The 24,849-nt window shown below is 34.6% G+C and overlaps 1 protein-coding gene and 1 pseudogene across 1 annotated transcript; one reads left to right on the top strand and one right to left on the bottom strand.

Annotated features, from left to right (window-relative positions):
• Nucleotides 1–225: 225 nt before the first annotated feature.
• LOC110721005 (tryptophan synthase beta chain 1) lies at nt 226–4,985 on the bottom strand. Its single transcript, XM_021900130.1, has 5 exons — nt 4,520–4,985; nt 2,954–3,310; nt 2,223–2,665; nt 1,989–2,083; nt 226–818 (listed from the first exon to the last, which is right to left on the bottom strand). Exons 1-5 carry the CDS (start codon nt 4,880–4,882, stop codon nt 643–645), a joined length of 1,434 nt encoding a protein of 477 aa, XP_021755822.1. The 5' UTR covers nt 4,883–4,985; the 3' UTR covers nt 226–642.
• A 6,245-nt stretch (nt 4,986–11,230) lies between these two features.
• On the top strand, nt 11,231–21,636 carry LOC110721004 (annotated as a pseudogene).
• The last annotated feature ends 3,213 nt before the right edge of the window (nt 21,637–24,849 follow it).

The following is a 24,849-nucleotide window of genomic DNA, read 5'->3' as shown; positions in this document are numbered from 1 at the left end:
GAAAAAGTAAGAGAGAGAGAGTGGTGGGTGGGCATTTTTTTTGCTCAGGGAGAGAAATTGTGAAAAAAATTTGCCCATGAGCAAAACTGATTTGTTGAGAGAGAAAGTGGGAAGAAAGATAGTGGGTGGGCATTTTTTTTTTGCACCATTGAGAGTGGTCTAACAAAGCCTACCTTTTCCATCAAAAGAATACATATTGAAGCAAATGTTTGAAAGCGGAGTAAATATAATGTTACAAAATTGTAATTTACATAAAAGCTTGTGTCCCCAAATTTAAATACAGGATAGTAATCTACAGTTCAACATTGAGTTTACGACTATCGAAATTTGAATGTTCTTTGCATACGACACTAGGTAAAGACAATTCAAATCTACAATTCTACACTACAATTCTGTAGGATTGTAAATCTGATCTACAACCAATTTATATGGTATCCTAAATATTTGCTTGCTTCAACTATGACGCTCATACAATGTCGGCTGAAAATGACATCATAGTGTCCGAATTTAAAAGTTCTTTGCGCATACAAAACTAGAAAGAAAGTCACAAACTACAATCCTAGACCTTTATTACTTATTTATTGCATTACATCTTTGTCCAAAATCACATTACAATCCTCTCAAATAAAGTCCAACATCACATTACATCTTCAAATGCTTTATTGCAGTATGTACATCCTTGTCCCCTCTGCCACTGCAGTTGAGAACAACCTTAGTTCCGTTCGGAAGAGTTGGACACAGCTGCTCCAAAAAGGCAAGTGCATGAGATGTCTCCAGAGCAGGAATAATGCCTTCAAGTCGGGATAATCTCTTGAATGCTGAATACACATACCCAAGTCAGGAAGGGAGTTAGGACAGCAAATGCAGAAAGCCTTATAATGGAGAGCATAATGTAGCTGAAATGGATTACTACAGCAAGACAAGTTATTGAAGTTTAGAGCAAAATACTGTAAAACTTGACACTATAGACCGTGCAATTGAATAAAACGCAACACTAAGCAGATATCAGCAGTTGGATAACAGATAAAGTTGTCAAACTATTTAGGTTAATGATGATTGTTATGATTAGACTAAAATTGAATTCACTCAAATAACAAACAATAAATGGAACCAAAAGAATATTAAGGAGTAAATAAAAATGGTAGATATGAAATATATATATGTATAATATGTTTGGTATGTGATATGGGAATAGAGATGGTCATATGTACAAGTTTCATACTTCATATAAAGGAGAGCAGATTTTACGATGGAAGACAGAAAAAGGCGTCAAGCTAATGCCGATCCCTTGCAAAGGCTTTATAGTTCCAAATGGAAAAAAGGAAAAAAGAAGAAAAGTAAAGGGAGAAATATGGCCATTCACATTTCCACCTCCAAGTCATTTCCACTTCCATGCAATCAAGACCTCTGAGCTAACCCCACCCTAAAAGGCTAAAACACGATGTTGAAGTCAGAAAGGGTCCAAATGTAAGTATAGCTTTACAACCCCACCCCCAACACACAAAAACCCACACACCACAGACACAAAAAATGTCCCTAGCTAGTCCAAGTCTATTAAAGGGGTAGTTTCTGAGCAGTGAATGCAGGCAGAGAATAGTCGGTAACCAAAGAAATCAAATAAAACAACAGAGGAAATTCATTTCTAATCAGACCAAAAGATCTTTTCTAAGTCATGACCTCCAACCAGTTAATAGTTGTTATGACATCGTTGCAAAATTGGAAAAGGATAATAACAAGATAAACTTTGCAAGAACAACTAATTCAGCCTTTTTTTAACTTCAACCACCCCCCCCCCCCACCCCCAAACACACACACAAAAAAAACCACCTCTTTTGTCTGTTTTGGGAAATGGTGAATGGTTGATCACAACAAGAGAGAACTTTAGACAGTTCATAACAAAAGGGGAAATCAGAAAACACGGATCAAATAAGCATGTGTAGATGAGCACACCTAGTTCACAATCTTTGTCACAACATTATAGAGATTACCTTCCAATGCCTCTTCATCAGTTACACTGAAGTACTCAGCACGTCCCAAGTCTTTCAGATAGCTATGCTCAGGACCAACTCCAGGATAGTCCAAGCTGTATGTAGGGGAGAGAGTTCAAGAATTAATAGCAATATCAATACAGTAATTTAAATAGTTATAACAATGATAATCAATATCACAAAGCACATAGTAAATTACATCCAATCTTTTTAGATGATCAACAAATGACATACCCTGCACTAATGGAATGAGGCTCTATTATCTGCCCATCATCATCCTGCAACAGATAGCTCATTGCTCCATGCAACACTCCAATCTCCCCTTTAGTCAAAGTAGCCGCATGTTTGCCACTATCTAAGCCAAACCCAGCAGCTTCAACACCAATCATCCTAACATCTTTGTCCTCAACAAACTCATGGAAGAGACCCATGGCATTTGAACCTCCTCCAACACATGCAACCAGCACATCTGGCTTGCCACCCCATTTCTCTAATGCTTGTTGCCTAGTTTCTTTACCAATGACAGCATGGAAGTCTCTGACCATCATGGGGTATGGATGAGGGCCAGCAACAGACCCTAAAATATAATGTGTTGTCTCCACATTTGTCACCCAATCCCTTATAGCTTCAGATGTAGCATCCTTCAGAGTAGCCGTGCCAGAATGGACAGGTCTAACCTATATACCAATAATTTAAGAGATTAATGAGTTTCACAACAAAATTTTAGCAGGGCAGTTTAGTATGACAGTCTATCTTGTACAAAGGCCGAGTCAGATTCGAATAATTCAGAAGCCAATAAAAATCTTGCAGTATACGATCAGAGAAAATTTGCACAGCCATCCAAAAATAAAAATCCTAACAGGTGTGGCAAGGCCATTGCAGCCAAAATTCTGTAGAGTTTTGTCATTCAAAAAAATCTAAAATGCAAGAAAAGAGGGAGGACAATTAGACAAATGATAACAGACCTCAGCACCAAGAAGACGCATTCTGAAAACATTCAAAGCTTGTCTTTCCATGTCTTGTGCTCCCATGTAAATAATACATTGCAGCCCAAACCTTGCACACACAGTTGCAGTTGCAACACCATGTTGACCAGCTCCAGTTTCAGCAATGATACGTTTCTTTCCTAATTTTTTGGCAAGCAAAGCTTGACCAATAGCATTATTGATTTTGTGAGCACCAGTGTGGTTCAAATCTTCCCTCTTCAGGTATATGTCAGGCCCTTGACCATTAACAAGCTTGTAATGCTCAGTAAGGCGTTCTGCAAAGTAGAGAGGAGTTTCTCTCCCCACATAGTCCCTCAGTATCCCATCTAGCTCTTTCTGCAACGAAAAGAAAAAATAAACAAAAAAATTTATCAACAAACTGGCAACAATGACACACAATTAGGACCGTGCCTGTCAATCAACAGTATAGGCAGCATCTTTTAGATTTTTTGAGCTAAAGTTGCACTGAAATCTATAAAACAAAAACTCTGCATGGCGAACAACCTAAAGTGTTGAAAAATTGACTATGACAAAGCTTAATTTGAATAAGTTCTGCAAATACAACATTCTCAATATCTCACCTTCTTCACTCATAGCGTCATAGGCAAATTTCTTACTAATCTATAGTTTTGCAATATAATAATAATTAAAATATGAAAATTTTCTATTACACTAGAATAAGGGGACAGAGGAATTGTAGGGAAGAAATTAATACAAGGGTAATAACATAAAAAGTTCCTATCCCTAATCCAATCGAATCAAAACTTGTTAATGAAACACAAAATACACCATAAAACAGAGGAAATGAGTTCTCAATCGATGACTCGTTGTACAGTGATTTCATCTCAATCCTACTCAAAAAAATGCACGTCACTCCAATAACCCCAAAAATAAAATCAGCCACACGAAGTTAAACCTCCCTCTTCAACACGTTTTTTTTTGAAGAAAATAAGAGTAATAACCATCACTTTCAAATCTGAATCCTCAAATAACTCCATATTCAAAGCCAATCACAGCATCAGTTTCTTCTTTTTCTCTAATAAACCCGACACTCCGCATCAAGTTCTTCAAAAATAATCTAACTTTATATCATTTTAATTATCAAGAACAAAAACTTCCCACCTCCCATTATATCAAAATAATCGGAAGCTTGTAAATAAAAATATTACTCCTAGGAAATTATGACATATAAATTTTATAAGTGACTTCGAAATTAGACATTCTAAGATAAAGAAATGTATGTGATGAGAATAGACAGAAATACCAAAAAAGAGTAAAATCAATCATAGAAAATGCAAATACATATCAAATTCAAATGACTACGTTAATTACAATTGTACATTAGAATCTATATTTAAAAATGCTGTGATTTCCAGAGTCACTAATTCAAAAGGTTGAAAATGAAAAATTACCCAAGACATTAAACAAACCCAGCATCAAATTCATCAACATTTTTGTGGGTTAAATCATTAACATTAACAAAACAATGGAAAATTCATATTCAATCCAATCAAACAATTGAAAGACAGAAAAATGAAAATAGACCTGAAATTCATCATCACTGGATAGAGCGCCGAAAGCGGATTCAAGCTCAGTAAGAGCATACATTAGGGTTTCCGGCACATACTTTCCCCCAAATTTCCCGAACCTTCCAAACGAATCGGGTCGTTGAAAAACGCTCAAATCACTCTCATCCTCCGCCGCCGCTGCCGCCGCTTTGGAAGCCAAATCTGGGGCCATAACACAGCAAATTGAACGACGATTTGGGGATAATTTTAGGGTTTTTGATTGCGATTGAAAAGAGAGATTGAAAGGTGAATTGGAGATTGAGGTAGAATGGTAGGGTTTGGGGAGAGTTGATGAAGAAGTTCTGGTTGAAAGTGTTGCCGTGCTTGTTGATAATGCCATTCCAAGCAAACAATTTGATTTTTGAGAGAGAAAGATGGGAAAATTGAGGAGTTTTTAATTTCAATGATTTTGTGGGTGCTAAAAATTGGCATGTGCAAGTAGTGTGTTATTTATATGCAACTTATATTGAGCATGTAATGAGGTGTGTGGTTTATATCCACGACTTAGATTGGATTGGATAGGATTAATTTAAGTATTTGGTCATTCTGGTAGGATTTCTTGTCTGAAAATAATAGGAAATATATCTTATTCTTCCTATTATGGTTGCAAGTGTATGGTATTCCCTTCGATCTTATATTTTTTTTAAATATAACATCAATTTCAGTGGAAAATAAATATTATTTTAATGTTACACTTGTTTTACACCATTATTTGTGATGTAAAGGTTTGTTCACAACTTATTAAAAATGTTTCAATAAATTGTCAAAATAAAAAATGTAGCATATGTATTTTATGTATCAGTAGTGTAACTTATGTGTTTTCTTAAATAAATTTAATACATTCTCAATTTAACATCCCATGCTATTTAACACTGATAGAGATTATACACATAATATTCTCCTCCTAAATAATTTAGGATATATTGTGTATGAGAATATTTTTAATTATGATATCTCCATATACACATATCTTAGTAGTCACCAAATCTGATTAGTACAGTAACCTTATAAACATTGGTCAATAGAAATCACTTTGATGATGGAAGAGTTTGATATTATCTTACAAATACCCTCATGATTCAATGTCAATATTGGGAAAAAAACAACAAGATCTATTCAAGGAAGTTTTATAAAATTATTTACTTTCCAAATAATTGGTATATATTATGATAAAAATCATGATTATAATTATTGATGAAGCAAATAGATAATATCATTTTGTATACAAATTCTCCATAAATAATTGAAAAGGCAGTATATGAATGAAAAAAATGCAACAATTTAATATACATCATATTTCCTCTGTTTTTTTTAGTTGCAACACTTCTCTTTTCACGCTTGCCGATTCATGATTTCAATCGTTAATATCTTTAATCACCAATATGTAAAAATTATAAATATTTGATATTAAAAAAAAAAATAGTATTTTTTTTTCTTCTCAAAAAAAAAAGTATAAATCGAGACAAATCTAACAAGATCTCACATGACTATATTTTTGCATAGCTATAAATCATCAAAGTCAGTCAAAGTGAAACACATAAATAGTATGAAATTCAAACTATTATAACTATTAAAAAAGTACATGAAGTATTAATTTAAAATCAACTTTATTTAGAGCCAAAAATCAATCACAAAACAAATTACATATAAGAAGTTGATGAATATCATTGTAACCAATAATTAAATAGGGTGCTAATTAAGAGTAATATCAATTCATATAGTATGTCTTATATATGATTTTATTATGATCCTTTAAAACTTGTTTAATAATCCTGAAATATAAAACGCATTTACCTTTTAAAATTGTTAGAATTTGTATTTGATATAAAAAATCATAGAGTTGAATTACTCTAAATCTTATAATTCTCTACTTTGAATTTTTTTTTTTATCCATCATTTTTACACCTTAATAAGAGTATCTTCACTAATAATAATTCGTTAGTCAGTTTTGCGATAAAAGATCATGATTTAGGAAAAAAAAAAAAAAAAAAAAAACTCACTCATCGTAAAAAAGAAACTTATGATTTTTCCATATAGTAACTCTATAATAACGACTTTTTGTCCCCCTTTTAAAAGTTCCGCACTGTAACTTTAAAGTACTGTACGGTGTACCATATTCCCACGTTCAATATTTCTGCACTCGAGAATCATCGTTGGCACTTGGCAGGGTTGTTACGGGCCATGCAAAAAAATTCTACGTGCAACGTTAGCATCCTCAATTCCTCATTAGTCATTCGCAGTCCCACCAAATATGGAAAAAGCCTCGCCTCCCAAATACGAACCATGTGCTCTATTTTCAATTTCCCGCTAGTTAAATTACTCAAATTTACATGCGAAATTACGAATTTGTTCACATTAAAAAAAATAAAAATAATAATAATAATAATAATAAATATTACGAATATGTCGTATTGACCCTGTTTGGCAATTAGCTTTTATCTATTACGGAGTAGTTGTTATTTTCGTAGTTAGCCCCTGTTCACTTCACTTTATTTTTGCTGAACTATAATTTTTTTTATTGAACTGAAATTATTTTTGTTGAACCTTAATTATTTTTACTGATTTAAAATTAATTTTAATAAACTGAAATTATTTTTACTAATTCTCTATTAGTACATTTCTTCTTTGAGGTTACTGATTTTTATTGAACTGAACTAATATTATACTGATCTGAAATTTTATTTTACTGAACTGAAATTATTTTTACAGAATATTATTTCCTTAAAGTGAAGTGAAAAGAGCCTTATTTTGACCAGATGTTAGTTGTTAGTTATTTGCAATTTTGAATAGCTGATTATAATTAACTCTTTATATAAAAGTGTTTGGTAAATACAATAGTTATTAGTCATTAGCTAGTTTAGAGTACAAAATAACCAAAAATATAAAAGCTCCTGGTTCAAAACTCTTAACCAAACTCCCTAAATAGCCTTTTGAAATAGTCAAATAGCTTTTTTGCTCCAAAAAGTCTATAACCAAACGCCCCCAATTGGAAAATTGGGATTTTTAAAAAAAATTAGAGGGAGTAGAGATTATTAACCAAACTTCATACCCTAGAATAACTAAACACATTTAAGATAGTAATGTTTAGAGCTTCGCGTTTATAAATATATTGGTCAAATTGGGCACTTAAAAAAAAAAAAAACAAAACAAAAACAAGGGGATTATTCCTTCCGTTTTTTTAACTATTACACTTTGACTGTCACATAATTTTAAGGAATTTAATTGACTTAAATAAATAAATAAATAAAAAGGGTGAATGGGGTAGTTGGGGCATTATATAATTGTAAAAGTGAAATATTGGGGTTTATGATTTATCAAAAAAGTAATGAATGTGAGAAAAAAAGAATTAATAAAAAAGTATAACACTGTGAAGAAAAAAAAAAGGAAATATGAAAATTGATCATTTTTTTTTTCTTCAGATTGGCTAAGGACTACTCCTTCCATCATTTTTTTTAATAGACCCCCTCCATCTTTATTTGTCTGCTCTATTGCACATATTTGGGTCCAAATTTTGTAAAACTTTAATTTCACCTTTAATTTCCTTTAATCCTCCCTCATTTCCTAAATAATTGACACATTTGATATTTTTTACAATTCATTTTTTAATTAAAAACTAACTTTGACCATCGTTTTTTAGTAACGAGTTAATTTTTTTTTTTTTAATCATGATATATATTGTTAAGGAAAAATTAGAAAATAACATCACAAATTTCTCAAAAAATGGATTATAACACCAAAAAATCTAAAATTTTTATTATAACACCACAAAAAATCCCAAAAATTGAATTTCACCACCAACTAACAGATTTGTGGATGGAATCCGTTAGTGAAACCCATTATAGACACATGTCAATAAGACATTGGTTTTAAAAAAAATTAAAATAAAAACAAAAATTAAAAAAAAAGAAAAAAAAAAACCCTAAACTCTAACCCAACCACCGGCAGCCTTGACCCCACCACCAGCAAACCATAGCCGCCGGGACCACCTCCTAACCCCCATAGCCCAGCCGAACCCACCACCTAAACCCCATTGCCCACCAGCCGAACCCACTACAGCCCCGAAACCACCACCTAACCTCCGACAAACCCCATCGCCCACCAGTCGAACCCACCACAGCCCCACGCAAATCCCACCACAACCATCAATCGAAGCCCTAGCTCCCACCATCTTCTCATTCCCTTTCTGATTCCCAATCGCGAAAACCAATTAACCACTAACCCTAGCTTCGACGACCATTTTTATAGTTGTGGTGGGAGCTACGGTTTCGATTTTCGAGGGTTGTGGACCTGTGGAGGGTAGGGCTGGTGGGCGATTGGGTTTAACGGGGGTTAGGCAGTGGTTTCGAAGGTGAAGGAGGAAGTTTTAGTGGATGGGTGGGCTTGCCGACGATGGGTTGTAGGACTGCCGGTGGTGAGGGCGGTGGCTGGGTTAGGGTTTGGAGTTTTTTTTTTAATTTAATTTTTCTTTTTTCTTTTTTTATTTTTTTTAATCCAATAGATTAGTGACATGCGTGCGTTATGGGACCCACTAACGGTTTTTTGGATGATTTCTGTTAAGTGGTGGTGAAATCCAATTTTTTGGTTTTATGTGGTGTTATAATAAAAGTTTTAAATTTTGTGGTGTTACAATCTAATTTTTGAGAAATTTGTGGTGTTATTTTCTAATTTTTCCAATTAATTATTAATATAAAGTTTCATAATATCAATTTTTTTAATATTTTTTTTACTAATATTTAATCATATATTTAAGGTCAAACTAATGCATTGGCATTTGTGCCAAATTTGACTGTGTCATTACATAGGTTCAGAGGGAGTATAAAGAGATATAATAGTCACATGGAATTTTTTGAATTGATCACATTGTATACTCCGTATTTTATTGATTTTTATAATTTTTTTCGCATGTGAAAATAGTAACACGCGTGAAAATAGAGACATATACTTCGCATATGTTTAGAGTCAGGTATTGAGGATCGATAAGGTCAAATGAATCAAATAAATCGTTTACAAACAAGCATCGATGATCGTAAAAAGTCAAATGAATCAAATAAATAGTTTACATACAAGTATTGATGAGACAACGACGTCCTCGTTTTACCGGGTAATGCCCGCCATTTAAACATGAATGGACGAACATACCCACACCTGTATTTCACGTTTTTCTTCCCAACATACTCAATGAAACATTATCTCCTCCCACCAACAAACTACACCATCAACCACCACCGACCGAGTGCGAGGTTATTGTCGGAATTTAAGTCGTGTTTTTTTTTGATGGAGGCCAAATGCCTAGTTTTTTCAAAAATTCAAGGAGTAAACGTCTAGAACTTTGAAATTCCTAGGGAGAAACTAAAATTCTAGGCGTTTCTCCCATGGTGTTTTGAAAATTTAAGGCGTTTCTTTTTCAGTTTTTTTGCAGTTTTTGTTTTTATCATTACTTTTGATCCCGAATTTGAATTAAAACAAATAATATACCGTTGAAAATCTTTGGTTGTCTATTTTCCAACCTAATTAAAATCAGTTCAATATCATTTTTAGATCTTAAGATATGGCCGAAATAGTGCAAGGGTATTGGTTTAGGACCGAGTTTAGTATTTCAGATATATCTTAAAATATAGAAATGATATGGACCTGATTCCAATTACGTTAGAAAGTAGACATCCAGATCTTTCCAATGATATATTATTTGTCTTAGTTCGAGTTCGAGATCAAAAGTTATGATAAAATCAAAAACCGCAAAAAAAGGGAAAAGAAAGGCCTAAAATTTCAAAACTCCATGGGGAGAAACGCCTAGAATTTTAGTTTCTCCCTAGGAATTTAGAGGATTTCGAAAATTCTAAGCGTTTTCTCCTTAAATGTTTGAAAAAACTAGGCTTAAATTTTCTCCCTTGGTCGGTGGTGGTTTCTTAGGAGGAGAGAATGTTACAATGAGTTAGAGGGAGGAAAAACGTGGAATACAAACATGAAATACAGGCGATGGTATATTAGTCCATTTATATTTAAATACAGGCGTTATATGGTAAAATGTGGGCCTCGTTTAGCTTTCCGCTTCCAAAATGACACTTGTAACAACCCGAACAGAAGGTCTCGTCACTTCAAGCTCTCCTCAACCGTCTGCCGATTTTATCATCCATTTTCCGGCCGCTCATCGCCCCCTACACTGCCGCCGTGTATCACCCAAAACCCTTAAACTTTGAATTCTCGGTAATTTTCATCATTTTACCTCTATTTATTTCCTAATTTGATGTTAATTATTATCCAATTTTTTACTTCATTCAATGTGCAAGTGCTTGAGACAATTTGTAATTTCATCTACATTTATGTAGTTATTCCTTCGTATATTTTTTAATCTAAATTGAGGGAAAGTATGATTCTTTGCATTTGAATTCCTATGTTTGGTTAATATTGAATTATGTAATTTGTTTATTCAAAAGTTTTCAACTTTATGCATTATGTTAGCTATCATCTTTACTAATTTTACATTATTTACATGAATTAGCTATATATTATACTTTGTTTGACTGATAGTATTTGATTTTTGTGTAATTTACTATTCCGTTGCGAATGTTATTTACAAATTCATGGAAGAATTGTCATTATCTGCTTATAATGTTTGATATGAGCACTGTGATATTGTGAATGTTTCCTATGATCCTATTTGAAAGGGAATTTTGGTTATGTAGTGTTGATGAGTCCTTCGGTGGCTCGGAAATTTCCAACAAGGCGTCATTTCTCCAGGCGCTTGGTTTCCCCGTCGCCTGTTGCGAGCTCCTCTCGTAGTAGGGATAGGGGTAGTTCACCAGTGAGGAAGAGACATTCTGGCCAAGTTAAGTCACCTAAACGAGAGAGATCAAGCCCTCCTATGTCTAGGTCTCCATCACCTAGGACAAAATGGTTAAAGAGTGTTCAGGTTGAAAAGGGTGCTGATAAAAGATCAGAGAGGGAACATGAGAGAAATGTTGGTAAAGGAAGTGATAAGGATGAGAGGAATTATAAGGAAAGGGGTTTTGAGAGGGAATTTCCTAGGGATAGAAGAGAGCGAAAATTTGAGGGAGGAAAGGGCAAAGATAGAGATGACACTGATGGTAAATCTTCTAGACAAAGACACCGGCTATCTAAGTCACCATCAGTTCATCATATCCCCAGAGTCTGCACAATTCACCTCCGTCGGCATCTTACTCCACAGCTCTTGATGAGGTGTCTGCTGAGATCCAAAATCTTTACTTTGGTTTTGATAGCCTTATCACGCTTTCTTCTTTTGAGTTCTATAAAATGCAATCTAAATATAACAAGGACCTTGTATTTATTAATCTTAGATATCTTATTGGTCTACTTATACTCTTATATTTTTGGTAATGTGTCAGGGAAGCTTTTTATGTTGGTAATTTTTGTGGAATTAGGTGGTTGGCAATCATGACTTACTTATGGGTAATTTCACTTGTCTTCTTAATCAAGTCATTTATCTTGTTATCATGTGTTTTGGCTCTGTGCTTAATATATGTGTGAAGGTACACTCTTAACGTGAAGTGATTGGGTTTTCTTCAGAATAAGTGGTAGATATTAAATAGTAGTTATGTCCTAGCAATATGAGAATCGAAACAAATGTAATCGAGTTCAAAAATTTGACACGGATCAAGTCCTTAGATTATTTATGAACACTTGATTTTAGAATTGAAATGAATATTTGTTAGTTCAAAGTCCGGTAGTATCTGATTATGCCATTATTTATTCCTAAACCCTTCCTTTTTCACACCATCACTTCTTTAATCGCCAAGAGTAATTGACTTTCAAATGTTTCCTTAATAGTATAATTGGATATTTGGTTCAAGATTACTTTAAGATATGATTAAATATTGAAACTATTCCGTGGATCAACCTCTGGTTATGATGTTGTCAAGTGCTGAGTACTGAGATTCAACTGTGGATATTAAAGTATTTCCCAAAGAAATGTAGATACTCTTATAACATAGTACCTATTTTTTTTTTTTCTTTTTCTTTTGGGTTATTAGGTCCTTTATGTCTTTTACTCACATGTTTTTACCACTGCTTTAAAACTTCCTTGAATTTTATTCTTGGTTCTCTTTTAAAACTCTCTTAAATTTTAATTGGACGCTCTTTCTTTTTCTCACTTTACATACCCTTTTTTTCAAACTCTTTTGACTGATTATCTTGTTATGTCTTTTTTTCTATATCGGACGGTTCCTTGTGACGATTCATGTAAGCCAAACCCAAATCATCTTGGGACTAAGGCTTTGTTGTTGCTGTTGCTGTTGTTGTTGTTGGTGGTGGTGGTTATTAGGTCCTTTGGTGCTTTTATCTGTTTGGTCATTTTGTATCCTTTCCTATATAGCTTCCACTTTGTGCATAAAGTTGGTACTTTTGTAATATTCTCTGTATTTATGCTGGGAGTTGATGCTTATATCTGAAATTCTTGTGGTTTCTATTTTACAGGATGAAGAATCCAGAGGAGCTGAGCACCGGTGAGTATTTCATTGGAAAAACACACATGCTGAAGTCTCGCCAATTATTATTAATCCATGTTCTGATTTGGGTTAAATCTCCCTGGTTCTTTCTTTATTTGATGGTACTGATATATACTCTGCCTTGCAAATCTGAGGCTGCTAGTTTCTTTGCAGTGTTTGATTTCTTGCTATTAATGTGCAATCACTTACTCCTTTGGTGGTGGGTCTTGACAGTTTTCTACTTTTCTGTTCTCTTTTTTTCTTGCTTGAGCAGAGGTGATGCAACTGATTCACTATCAATGATGAAAGCTAATGAGCAGGCATTGGATACAAAGGAAAAGGTATATAGATTAGACTTGTTTGTAGAAATGGACCCTTGAAAAAGGAGACAGTTAATACTCCGTATATGTTTTATTTTCTGGATGAAATATCTTCTTCACTTAAGTATATACCTGTTAAAATTCTTTCTTGGTACTTAATTTTTTTCAACTGCAAAGTATTTAGTTTACTCTATACTGCTGTATTTTTCTAATTATTTGTTTGAGTTTGCTGATCCAGTTATTTATCATAAGCAGCAAAAACCTTCATTTGAGCTGTCTGGAAAGCTTGTTGCAGAAACCAATCAAGTAAGAGGTAATTATCAAGAATCCAACCCCTTGATTTATTGTCTTTTTTCTTTGGATATTGGTTGCTTAATACTAGAAGATTTTGCACAGAAGAGACAATCATTTAGCCTTGTAGATAGTTTAGTGTACTATATGACATACTTATTTTTGTTGAACACTTGTAGACAAACATCAATTAAGTGATTTTGAAGGATGAACAGCAATAGTGATTTTAGAACAGCATAAAAAGAGAAGAAATAGAGGAGGGTGTGTGTTTTGGGGGGTGGGGGGGCATAACCCCATCGAAAATATTCTTTTTTGGCTCCAAGTATTGGACCAAGCTGACCAACCACTTACAAATCGTAGACTGTATAGCTAGTGGCTTTATTGCCTTATGCCTGAATTCTTAATTTCCCTTTGACAATAGATCCTTGATCCTTCTCAAGGATAGAGAATTAAGGGAATTGAAGAGCATTTATCTGCTGGATTGGTGAAGAATAAGTGGGAGGTCAATCCAGCAATATGGGTGGGCAAACCAATAGAGTGGGTTACCTTTTTGTTTTTCCTTTCCTGCTGGGGAGGGTAGGCAGGGAGCCAGGGATAGAGGTGCTGGTGGGTTTTGGTAATCTGGGTGGGAAGGGGTTGTTCTGAGGCTGTAGTAGCCAGTGGAGGCCAGTTGCCAATTTGTCTATCGGTTGTCTTCTCTGTCTCATATCCTGTCTAAAGTGTGATATCTAAATCTTTTGATTTTCCCCATTTGAACAAGCTCTTTGGATCTGTTGGAAGTTTCCTACAAGTCTTTATTGGTTAGAGATATACTTGTGTCTATGTTAACTCATCAAGAAACATCCAACAGCGAGATACATGTTGGCTGTATATTTACATGGCTTGGTTAATTTAACTTTAAGTGTATTAACCTATGGATACAATCCTACTGTGGATCTAATAGATTAGGGCTAGTAACTCTTTGGTAATAGCATAAAACTTTAATGTATTGAAAAATGTTGGAAATAATAAATAGGTAAATAATCCCAACTTTGCTCCGTCCGCCAATATTAATCTCAACTTTCGTTTATTTTTTATCACACCCAACCGGTCATCCAACTTGATATTGCAAGTTACCAGATATGTGTCCACACGTGATAGGTCCAAAAAAAAAAAAAAAAAACCCCAACCCTTACCCAGCAGCAGGTGGCAGCCCTGCCACCTCCGGCAGGCGGCGCCCCTGTCGTTTTTGCAGGCGGCAGCCCCTGCTGTCGCCGGCAGGGAGAAAGCCCTTGCTGTTTCGGCCTGGCGGCAGCCGCTGCTAACTCCGACCACCGACCTTCTCCCTTCCCCAGTTCCCCCACCATTTTGCCCCCTTCCTCGCCGTTTTCGCCCCTTTCCCCGCCGTTTTCGCCCCCTTCCCTGCCGCAGCTCCATCTCCCCCTTTCCCCGTTGAATTCCGCCCCCTTTCCTTTCCCCGGTTTTGGTGCGCGAGAGGAGAGAGATGGATGGGGCTACTGCTTTGGTGCGGTTGTGGCCGTGGAGTAAGTGGAGCAGGGGCAGTTTGGGCGGCTGGAATTGGAGAGTGAAGGCGGCTGAAATTGGAGAGTGAAGGAGCAGGGGTGGGTGGTCGGGGCAGCGCCGACACCAGGGCAGGGACAGGGGGTCTGGGCGGTGGCCGGTGCTCGGGGGGAAGGGAGTTGGCTGACCATGGGTGGCTGCGGGCTGTCGTTGGGTGGTTTTGTTTTTTTTTTTTTTAATTTTTAATTTTGATTTTTTTTTTTTTTACTTTTTAACCAATCAGGTTGCGACATGTGTACAAGTAATCCCAAGTCAGCAAGGTTTACCTCTTCAATCGGTTTCAAGTCACTTGGGGGTGATCAAAATTAATAGGGTACAAATTTGGGAGTGATAAAATAAATGGAAGTTGGGATTAATAATAGCGGACGGAGCAAAGTTGGGATTAATGGTGGCAATTTTTCCTAATAAATATTACTCCCTCCGCCCGCAATTATGTGCAACATTTATCTAAAATGGGTGCTCTATATTATTTGCAACAAATTTTTTTCTTTCCTTTTTGGGTAATATTTAACTATCAATTACCCACTATTACCCACTTTTTTGGTTAGTGGTCCCCTCCACCACCTATTACCCACTAACTAAAACCCACTCAAAACAAAAATTAAGTGGGCTCACTCCTTTTCCCTCCATTTTCAACCTTAATTAAACCCACCAAAGCTCAATTAGAACTTCCCTAAAAGTTTTGCCTAGGAGTCCAAAATATTGTCCTTTGTTGCAGATAACCTCGGGCGGAGGGAGTACTATCTTTGATATAAATACAAATGGTAGTGAGATTTTGATAAAGATTAATGAAGCGATATCAACTAATAACCAAGAAGTTTCAACAAGGATTAAAGCAGTCTAGATAAGAAAATATCCCAAAAGGTAAATCATCTACAATTAGATTAAGAAGAAAAAAGGGAACTTGTGCAAACATCTTGAGTTTATGGCTGTGTACATTTGGACCTCTGTGGCTGTGCCTTTCGGCTTTTGCCAAGATCCACTAAATTCTTGTTGGAGGTAATGTCAAGCAATTTCATTGGATGATGCAACAACCAACAACTATCTAAATGTACTCCAAGAAGGAATGTCTAGGGAATAGATTGATCACTTGCAGGGAACCCGGTGGTTGGGGGGAGGAGAGTGGATTAGTGATTGAGTAACTGATAAGTCGTGTTTTGCGCATATTTGTTAGCTTATTTTTGGTTGGTTTTATTAGCTTAGTCGAGTGTTTTAGTCCATTTTGGTGTAATTTGGTTTAGTTTCGATGATTCGATGCTTTTATGGGTAGTTTCGTTGTTTTTGATGTATTTCAGGATTAACGGAGCTAATTGAGTGAAAATGAAGCAAAAAGTTGATGAAATACTTGACAAATATGACATCTGTTCACTATTATGCTCATAGCTTTTGATATACAAATGATAATGGAGTGATTCAAATTGCATTGGAAAGTAGACTTGAAGACCTTTCCAACAATATATTACACAACTCAAACGGAGCTCCGGATATGAAGTTATGACTGATTTAAGATGAGTGATACGCGCAGCAGGGGAGGCACGTCCGTGCCTAGCTGAGGCACGTCCGTGCCTCCAAGTCAGTTTACACAACTATGAGCTTCGACATTAGGCACGTCCGTGCCTAGCAGGGGCACGTCCGTGCCCAAGACTGCAGAATTACACTCGTCAAGAGGTACGTCCGCAGAACAGGCACGTCCGTGCCTGGAAGTCAGAGGCCGAAGAAGTTTTCACTCGCTCCGTGCCTCCTGGGAAGATTGTGCGCCAAGTCTTTTAATCGTTTTCTTGTTTTTCTAGGAGTATAAATACACTAAGTAAAGTTTTATTTGGGGATCAAGTTTTATTCTAGCTTTTATTTTTACGTTATTAAGAACTAGTTCTCTCTATTTTTATTTTCTTTACTTTTGTAATTCAAGATTCAAGATTTACACTTTCTGCCTTCAATTCAATTCAAGATTCGGTATTTTCTTTTAATCTCTTGTTTCTTAATTATGTTTTCTTCAATTATTATTGTTATTGTTTATTCCATTATGAGTGAGTAGATTCCCTATTCCAAGATCTAGGGTAGCCTAATTATGATTGATGCATGAATTAAATCTTTAAATTCTCTAATGACTTTTGCAATTGCTATGCTAAATTGATTGTGATTATGCCAATGCTAGATTAGACGTAATCTTAGTATTGTGATTATTCCATTGTTTCTATCACAGCGAGAGTTGGGTTTAAACGGATTTGAGTAGATCAATTTAGGGTTTGATATTCAACACGAGAGTAGTTGGGTTTGATAATTGGGAAGTTAGAGTAATGTGTTCAATGTCTCTAATATGCATGATACCATGAGAATAGGCTTGATTGTATGTTAGGGAAGCCATTGATACTTGAGAGAGGTCCTTGGTATTTATTAGCGTTTACTTTTCCCCGTTCAATTGGAATCGTATGTTAGGGGCAGAAATATAATTGCATCAAGCGTAATTGTGGTGATACTAGATCTTGGATGTTTTAATTACTTGATTTCTTCATATTCTTTAGTTTATTTTCGAATTTTCCATACATTAGTTCCTTAGTTAATCGATCATTATTGATTCTTGCTTAGTAGGAATTTGAGTCTATTTAATTATTTTTGAACCTTAGTCTCTTGGGATTCGACCCTTGCTTGCCAGTATACATAGTAGTGGTTAGTTAGGTTATATTTTGTTAGGTACGCGACACGCCTATCAGTAACCTTGTAGTGAAGAGGAGAGGGTTGTATTTTATATTATGGTGGCATTAAGTTTTCTCTTTGAGATGAGCTTTTTACTGCTATTACCAAAGAGTTGCTAGCCCTAATTTATGGTGGCATTAGGTGTTAGTTAACTGAATAAAAACACTTGTTTATGAAGTTATTAGATTCATTCAAGGTGCTAGATTCACCCACTAGTTACAGAGTGACAGACTTACAAACCAATTTCAATAAGTAGATTGGCTGTCTATTCTAGAAAATTAGCTACCTTATATGAATCCATATATTCCTCCGGAAAACCGCGGATAATGAAACAAAGCTCTGAAAATTTGGGGGATAGGTTTAAGAAACTGTGAATTTCATTTAGAAAGATGTTACTTTGCAGCTTTGCACTTGTATCATGATTTCCCAAACCAAGCACTATTAGTGTTTACTATTCCACTATGCTCCTGATTAAACAGGACGAGGAGTGGTGGATCAAGACTGAAAAACTTGGCAGGTAGAAAGCAAGTAAAACAGGGATGTTAATAGCCTATGAGAAGCTTCTGGTTCTGAGAATCCGAGCAATCACATCCAGTTAACATATTGGCAATTTGAAAGAGAGGAATACATGCTTATCAACATGTGCAGGAAAATGCGATGATATATATAGGCCTATAGGGAGCCTTTATTGTTCAACCACTTTTGAGATAATCGCTACGTCTTTATTTCTGATCAAATTTAAACAATGCTGGGCAACTTATCCACTTGAGTTTCTTACCTGCAGCTGGACACCTAATTGCATAATTGAAGTTAATATATTTTTTAATTACAATATTTTACTGTGGCAGGTGTCTTTACTTTTCAGTGAACCTCCTGATACTCGGATACCTACTATAAGATGGCGCTTGTATGTTTTTTCAAGGGTGGTGAAGTTTTAAACGGTAGGTTTGAAAGAGCTGTTCATCCTATTCTATTTATGTCCCCGGGTAATGTGGTTTGGTGTGGTCCTTTTGGCTTATTGCAGTGCAAGATATTTTGCAGCTTTCTTTTGTTTCCTTTAAATATTTGGACTCTGATATCATTACTATAATAGTCTTAAATCTAGAAGGATGCTCCTGTGTTGGATCATATTTACTTCTGCCCCTTAATATTGTTTGCAATAACATTATTAGATTGTCACATTAATAAATAACACTTCCATTTTAGTTGCTTCTTTTCCTTTCTTTGTCCATCATATCAACCCTCTTTCTCTCTCTAAACTTTCTATCATAACACCTTTTCTTCTCTGTCCATCTCCTACCAAAATTGCGTTTAATTGTATGTTTTTAACAAGTATCCTACATATTTGTACCAATGCTAATGTGAAAACTTTTTAGCCACAAAGGGAGTTTTAGTTTTCTAGCTGAACAAAATCATGCATTGCAGCAGCTTAGATGATGAAAAAGGTCTTTTATTGTCTTTCTCTATAATGATGATTATTATAATTTGTGAAAATGTTATTATAAAGAAAAGAAGATTTAGTGAAGATCTTGATTATTTGAACCATTTAGGCTTTATTTATTTGGTATGTTCTAGTTTGACGTGGTGAGAGTATATTTGTTAAGATTTGGAATTAGAATGAAGGCCTTAAGGGGATTTGGATTATTATCTTTTTCATGTAAGAGAATAAAGTTGATGCCATAAAGGACTGTGTATTTATGAGTAACCTAGGGATTGAGGCTTCCTAAAACCTAGTGTTATTATTGAATTGGGATTTAGGTGGCAGCAACCAGCACTTGAAGAGTTGACACATTTAAGTTGGGTAAGATTTCATCTGATCAAGATTTCACTCATCTGGTTGTCTTTCAGTTTTTGCTTGATGGAATCTTGCTGTCTTTTTGGGGAAGGTGCTGCTAGCACAGCCTTAACACTGCTAAGGGACCGGAAAGCTGATAATCTTGGTACACATCTCATGTAGATGATCTCTTGTCCTGTGCAGTCAACTGGTTGTTGAAGCTGCATGGCTGTGCTGTTAGTAGATGGGATATATGACAGTCTTTTTAGAGTTAGGCTCTTTTCATGAAGATTGCAAGAGGAGCTGGTGACATAGGGGTGGTTACTGAGATAACCTTCTAGATGGTCAGGCCATACGACCATTTGGGATAAGATCCCCAGTCATCAGGGATCACGTGTCTATCACTCTTCTTTTGTGTGCACTGGAAGTTCACCAAGATTTTAGTGTCCACTTTTCCTTCGAGGAGACAGGGAGCTTCCTTATGTTCTTATCCAGTCATCCTCCCCTATTTCTTGGCTGTCAAGTAACAGGGTGAATTCGTGAATATGCTTAATGAGAGTGGCATGTCATTTTCACCTCTCTGTTAGGACAGCTGTTAAATTCTTTGTAACTAATAAAGTTTAATCCGGTGAAAGGAGCAGCGTAAGATATGGTTGTGTGAAAGAGGACTTGTGTATATTGAGGCCATTAAGAAACTGAAAGAAAGACTGAAACTTTATTTGGATACGGTAACTTCTTTTATTGCTTATAATTCTTTGCTGATATGTGTCTTGGGAATATTTAAGACTAGAATATCTTCCAAGTGCTTGTCATTGCTTTCATAAAACAGGCTGGACTCCTACAGTCCAATGAATTAAATGCTTTATTCAATGAAGGTAATGCTTGGCTTCTGTAATTCTGGTTCCTGATGTAATTACATCCTATATTCTTCAGAGCCACTTTACGTGCATCGCCAGAGTTGTTACCTATTTGGAAGAGAGCGAATGGTAGCTGATATCCCTACAGATCATCTCTCTTGTAGCAAACAACATGCAGTCCTTCAATATCGGTTATTGTGCTACAAGCAATTTCCTCCCAAGTTATCAAATAATAGCCTTTGACAAATTGTACTTCTGTGCAGGCAAGTTGAAAAAGAGCAACCTGATGGCATGGTGTCAAAGGCAGTAAGGTAACTTCATTTGCCCTTATCCTTGAAAAACTAGTCACTATATCTGTTTCAAGGCTCCCTGAAGAGCAGACTACTTTTCATTTATCGCTACTTGTCAGAAAACTTTGTAAATTTTCCCAGGACTTCCCTTTGAATAATTCTCACCTTTTGTGTCATTTTTTTGCTGACAATTGTGCATTAATTTGATGAGAAGTGTACAGAAAGCTTGTTGGTAGTGGAATGATATGCTTGAAAGTTGCACGCTTGAACCAAATAATCTTTGTAAATTTGTAATATGTGAAATTAAATGCATGTTGCTTGTTGAGTAATAATCTAAAGAACTGGATTAAATTTTCTCAAAAATAGGATGCAACTCATGCAAGTGAGTTTGGCCTTAATATTTGAACAGTCGGTTGAATTTCACATTAAAAATTATTATTATTGTTTATTTCTATTAATAATAGAGTAAAAATTATATGAATTTGGCTTTGGTTTTGGCCTTTTCCTGTTATTTGACAGGCCATACTTGATGGACCTTGGAAGCTCGAATAAGGCCTTCATTAATGTAAGCCATTCATATTATCTTCTTCATGTTCTGTGGTAATGACTCAAACTTCATAATGTTTGTTAGGTTATCTGACTCAATCTGTTGCATTCACAGGAAATCCTATTGAACCGCAACATTATTATGAGCTCTTTGAGAAGGATACCATTAAATTTGGTAATGTGGTATTGCCACAACATAATTATCCCGCGCCTTTAAATTTACTTTCATGACCTGATATATCATATATGGGTTTCTCCAGTCGAGAATATGTGCTACTACATGAAAACTCCAATACCTGATCTGCCTCAGCTTCCCGAGTCATAGTTGTTTTTAATGACGTGAGAATATGCACAAGAATTCTTCCAGGATCTTCTTCCTGCTAATATGTGTTGCTAGTTTGCAACCAAGTTTGGCTCATGTTGCTGATCTCTCTGGACTGGTTTTTGTTGATGTCAAAACTTGAAAGGGTTTGTACCCAAAGTTAGATTAGTACCTTTTCTCTATTATCCTGTAGCATTCCGACGGGGTTATTCCCATATCTTTTCTTTCCCAGTTATCCCCAATCTGGCATGCTGTAATAGTTTGTGTTATGGCTTATGATTGGATTGTTATGAAAAGTAATTTATGTTTGAGTATTAGGTTTTTTTTTTCTTTTTTTTTTTTTTTTTTTTTTTTTTGGGGTTAGAATATTGTATTATACGAAGTATGAAATAGTATAAGCGATCAAATGATAGCGTGGTTTTTTATTTTTATTTTTAATTTATTGTTTTTTGAGGTTACTTTAGTATCCTAAGTTCCTAACCCTTAAATTTTACTTTGAATGTAAAGTGATGATAAATTGATTTTATTTTATCCTAGGAGTTTAGATTTAGAGCTTTGTGCACAATTTCCTTGTCTATGAAGTTCTACCCACTTTTATCTTATGGTGTCCCCCAATGTATGGCTTTTTAAATATTTTTTGTCATATAAACTAATGAAAGTTTGATACTTGTATTTTGAAAATGTAAAATAGATAACAATAAGTTTTTGTAGGAGAAGAGATCTTCCTAAGAAAAAGAAAATCCCTGCTTTTTGAGGGAGAAAAAAATCCGCTTAGAAGAGGAAGTGTTATAATAAACATAAAAATCAAATACATCAAAGAGAAAACACACATAAGAAGTGAACAAATCCTCTTAGAAGAGGAAGTGTTATCATAAACATAAAAACTAAATACATCAAAGAGAAAACACACATAAGAAGTGAAAATTGGGGCTTTTCACCAATATAAAACATAAAAAGGGGGGAGTATTAGGCTTAACTCTTGTAAAACTTTTTATATACATTTGAGTGCACATATAGGTAGATGCATCATGAGTAGTTTTTTTTGCTCATTTGATATTGCTTACTAAAAAAGAGCAAAAAGTGTATGTTAAATGAACAAAAAATAGCCGTACGTGCACATTGCACCAGAGTATATACAACTTTTTTTATATGACTTTTGCAATATATGCAATTACTGCCTTAGGTGCACATTAACATACTAAAACATAAAATACGAAGTATCTTCATACATAGTGCTTAATATTGCACTTTGAAAGAAGGGGGTTGATGAGATTTGAACCCGTGACCAATGTCACGCTGGCTCTGATATTATATTAAAGGACCAATTCAACCAAAAGCTTAACCTTGATGGTTGAAGCCTAGGATTGGTTTATATATTCTACCAATAAACTTAAATTGAATTAATTATGTACTGCCACTTTTATTAACATAACAAATGAACATTGTGTAAATTGTGGTGACATATCGTAGACAAAGATTTTTCCAAATTCGCATTGTTAGTAGTTAAGGTTAGAGAAGGAGAAGAGAAGACAAATAAAGGGTTAGAGGAGGAGACTTGAGTGGTGTGTTAGAGGAGGGAGAAATCTAGAGGTAGGAAAACATGAACAAGTGTGGAGGACATGAAAACATAGAAGAAAAAATGGGCATTACTTTTTTTATCTTTAATATGGCCCACTCGATTCATCAGAACTTAGCTTTAACTACATCTGGGTTAAAAAATATATATTACAAAACAAAATTTTGATGTAAAATGCAAACAAAACAAAGGATGAAAAAGTAAATGTTAATTAAATATTGAAGGGAAAACGGTCAAGTTAGTATTCAATAAATCAATAGTACTCCTTCCATTTCTTTTCATTTCACATATTTTGACTTTTATACTCAACTTTCTAAAACTTTAACTATAAAAAATAACTGTTATAAACATTAAACCAAATCATGTAGGTTATTGTTAATTTGTTAGCTAACTTGATATAAAGCTGAAAGTTGTTATTATGGTTATCAGTGTGAAACGAAATTTTGTAACAATAAACATTAAACCATATCATGTGGGTTATTGTTAATTTGTTAGATAGCTTGATATAAAGCTGAAAGTTGTTATTATGGTTAGCAGGTGTAAAACGAAATTATGTAACAAAAAAAAATTGCAATTTAAATTTGTTGAAAAAAATATCAATAAAATAATAATGAAAAGACGTGATGGTTTACAATAAAATGAAAAATACATTATATTGGTTATTTAGAGTCAATATATATAGATGAGCATATAAATGATGCAAATATGTTTACTTTTTAGCGAAATTGTGTAACTAAATAGAAATTGATAATTAGGCCAATCAAATATTGTAACATTGTTAAATTATTTGCTTAACTTAGGACTAGTTAAAAGTCAAGGTTGTAAAAAACAAAAAGTCAGAATATCTTTAATTACCGATTAGTAAAAATTATGAAAAGTTGATATTTTAAAAATATGTATCATGACGAATCTAACAAGTAAGATATATATTTCATTACGTATTAAGCACAAAAATACGGTTAAAGGGGAGTATTTTGATAAGGAAATTGTTGAGGGCCGGCTAGTAGGGGGAGCTCATTGAGCGATTGCTCAGAGCCCCTTTTTGTGGGGCCCACATATTTTTTTAATATCTTTTTTTTTTAAGAAAAAGAAAATTGTTATTTGATAAATTTATGTATTGTATTACTAATTACAAGTGTAACTGTTTCTTCTTAATCTAAAGATGCATCAAGAGATCATTTTAGTTAGCTAAGTGATTTTTTTTGGGGTTCAAATGGAGGAATGAACAAAGTAGCCGAAAGAAAGGAAGAAGCACTGAAATAGGGGTTTGGTTTAATTTATTTGCTTAATTTTCCTTTTGTTTGTATTTTTAGATTTTCATTTTTTCTTTTATGCATGTGAGCTTTCATTTACTTTCTCTTTTACTTTATTTGTTTGCTTTAATTACCTAATTTCTATTACGTTAGCTTAATTACTTAATTTCTCTTCTCTATTAATTTTTTCTATTGGAATAAGTCCTTAACTTTTTTTAAATAGACACAATCTTGAGAGATAACTTGAACCTTAAACTTTGCATTCTTCTTCGCGGCAAATTCTTTAATGCGGATAGCAACTTTCTCTCCATTTTTATGAGCAGCCATTAAGACGAGTTTTTGTAAGGCACCACCATAATTAA

Source organism: Chenopodium quinoa, unplaced genomic scaffold (genome assembly GCF_001683475.1).
Source record: "Chenopodium quinoa cultivar QQ74 unplaced genomic scaffold, ASM168347v1, whole genome shotgun sequence".
Lineage (NCBI taxonomy): Eukaryota > Viridiplantae > Streptophyta > Magnoliopsida > Caryophyllales > Amaranthaceae > Chenopodium > Chenopodium quinoa.
The sequence above is the reverse complement of the archived record's forward strand: the minus strand, read 5'-3'. Positions and strand labels throughout refer to the sequence as shown.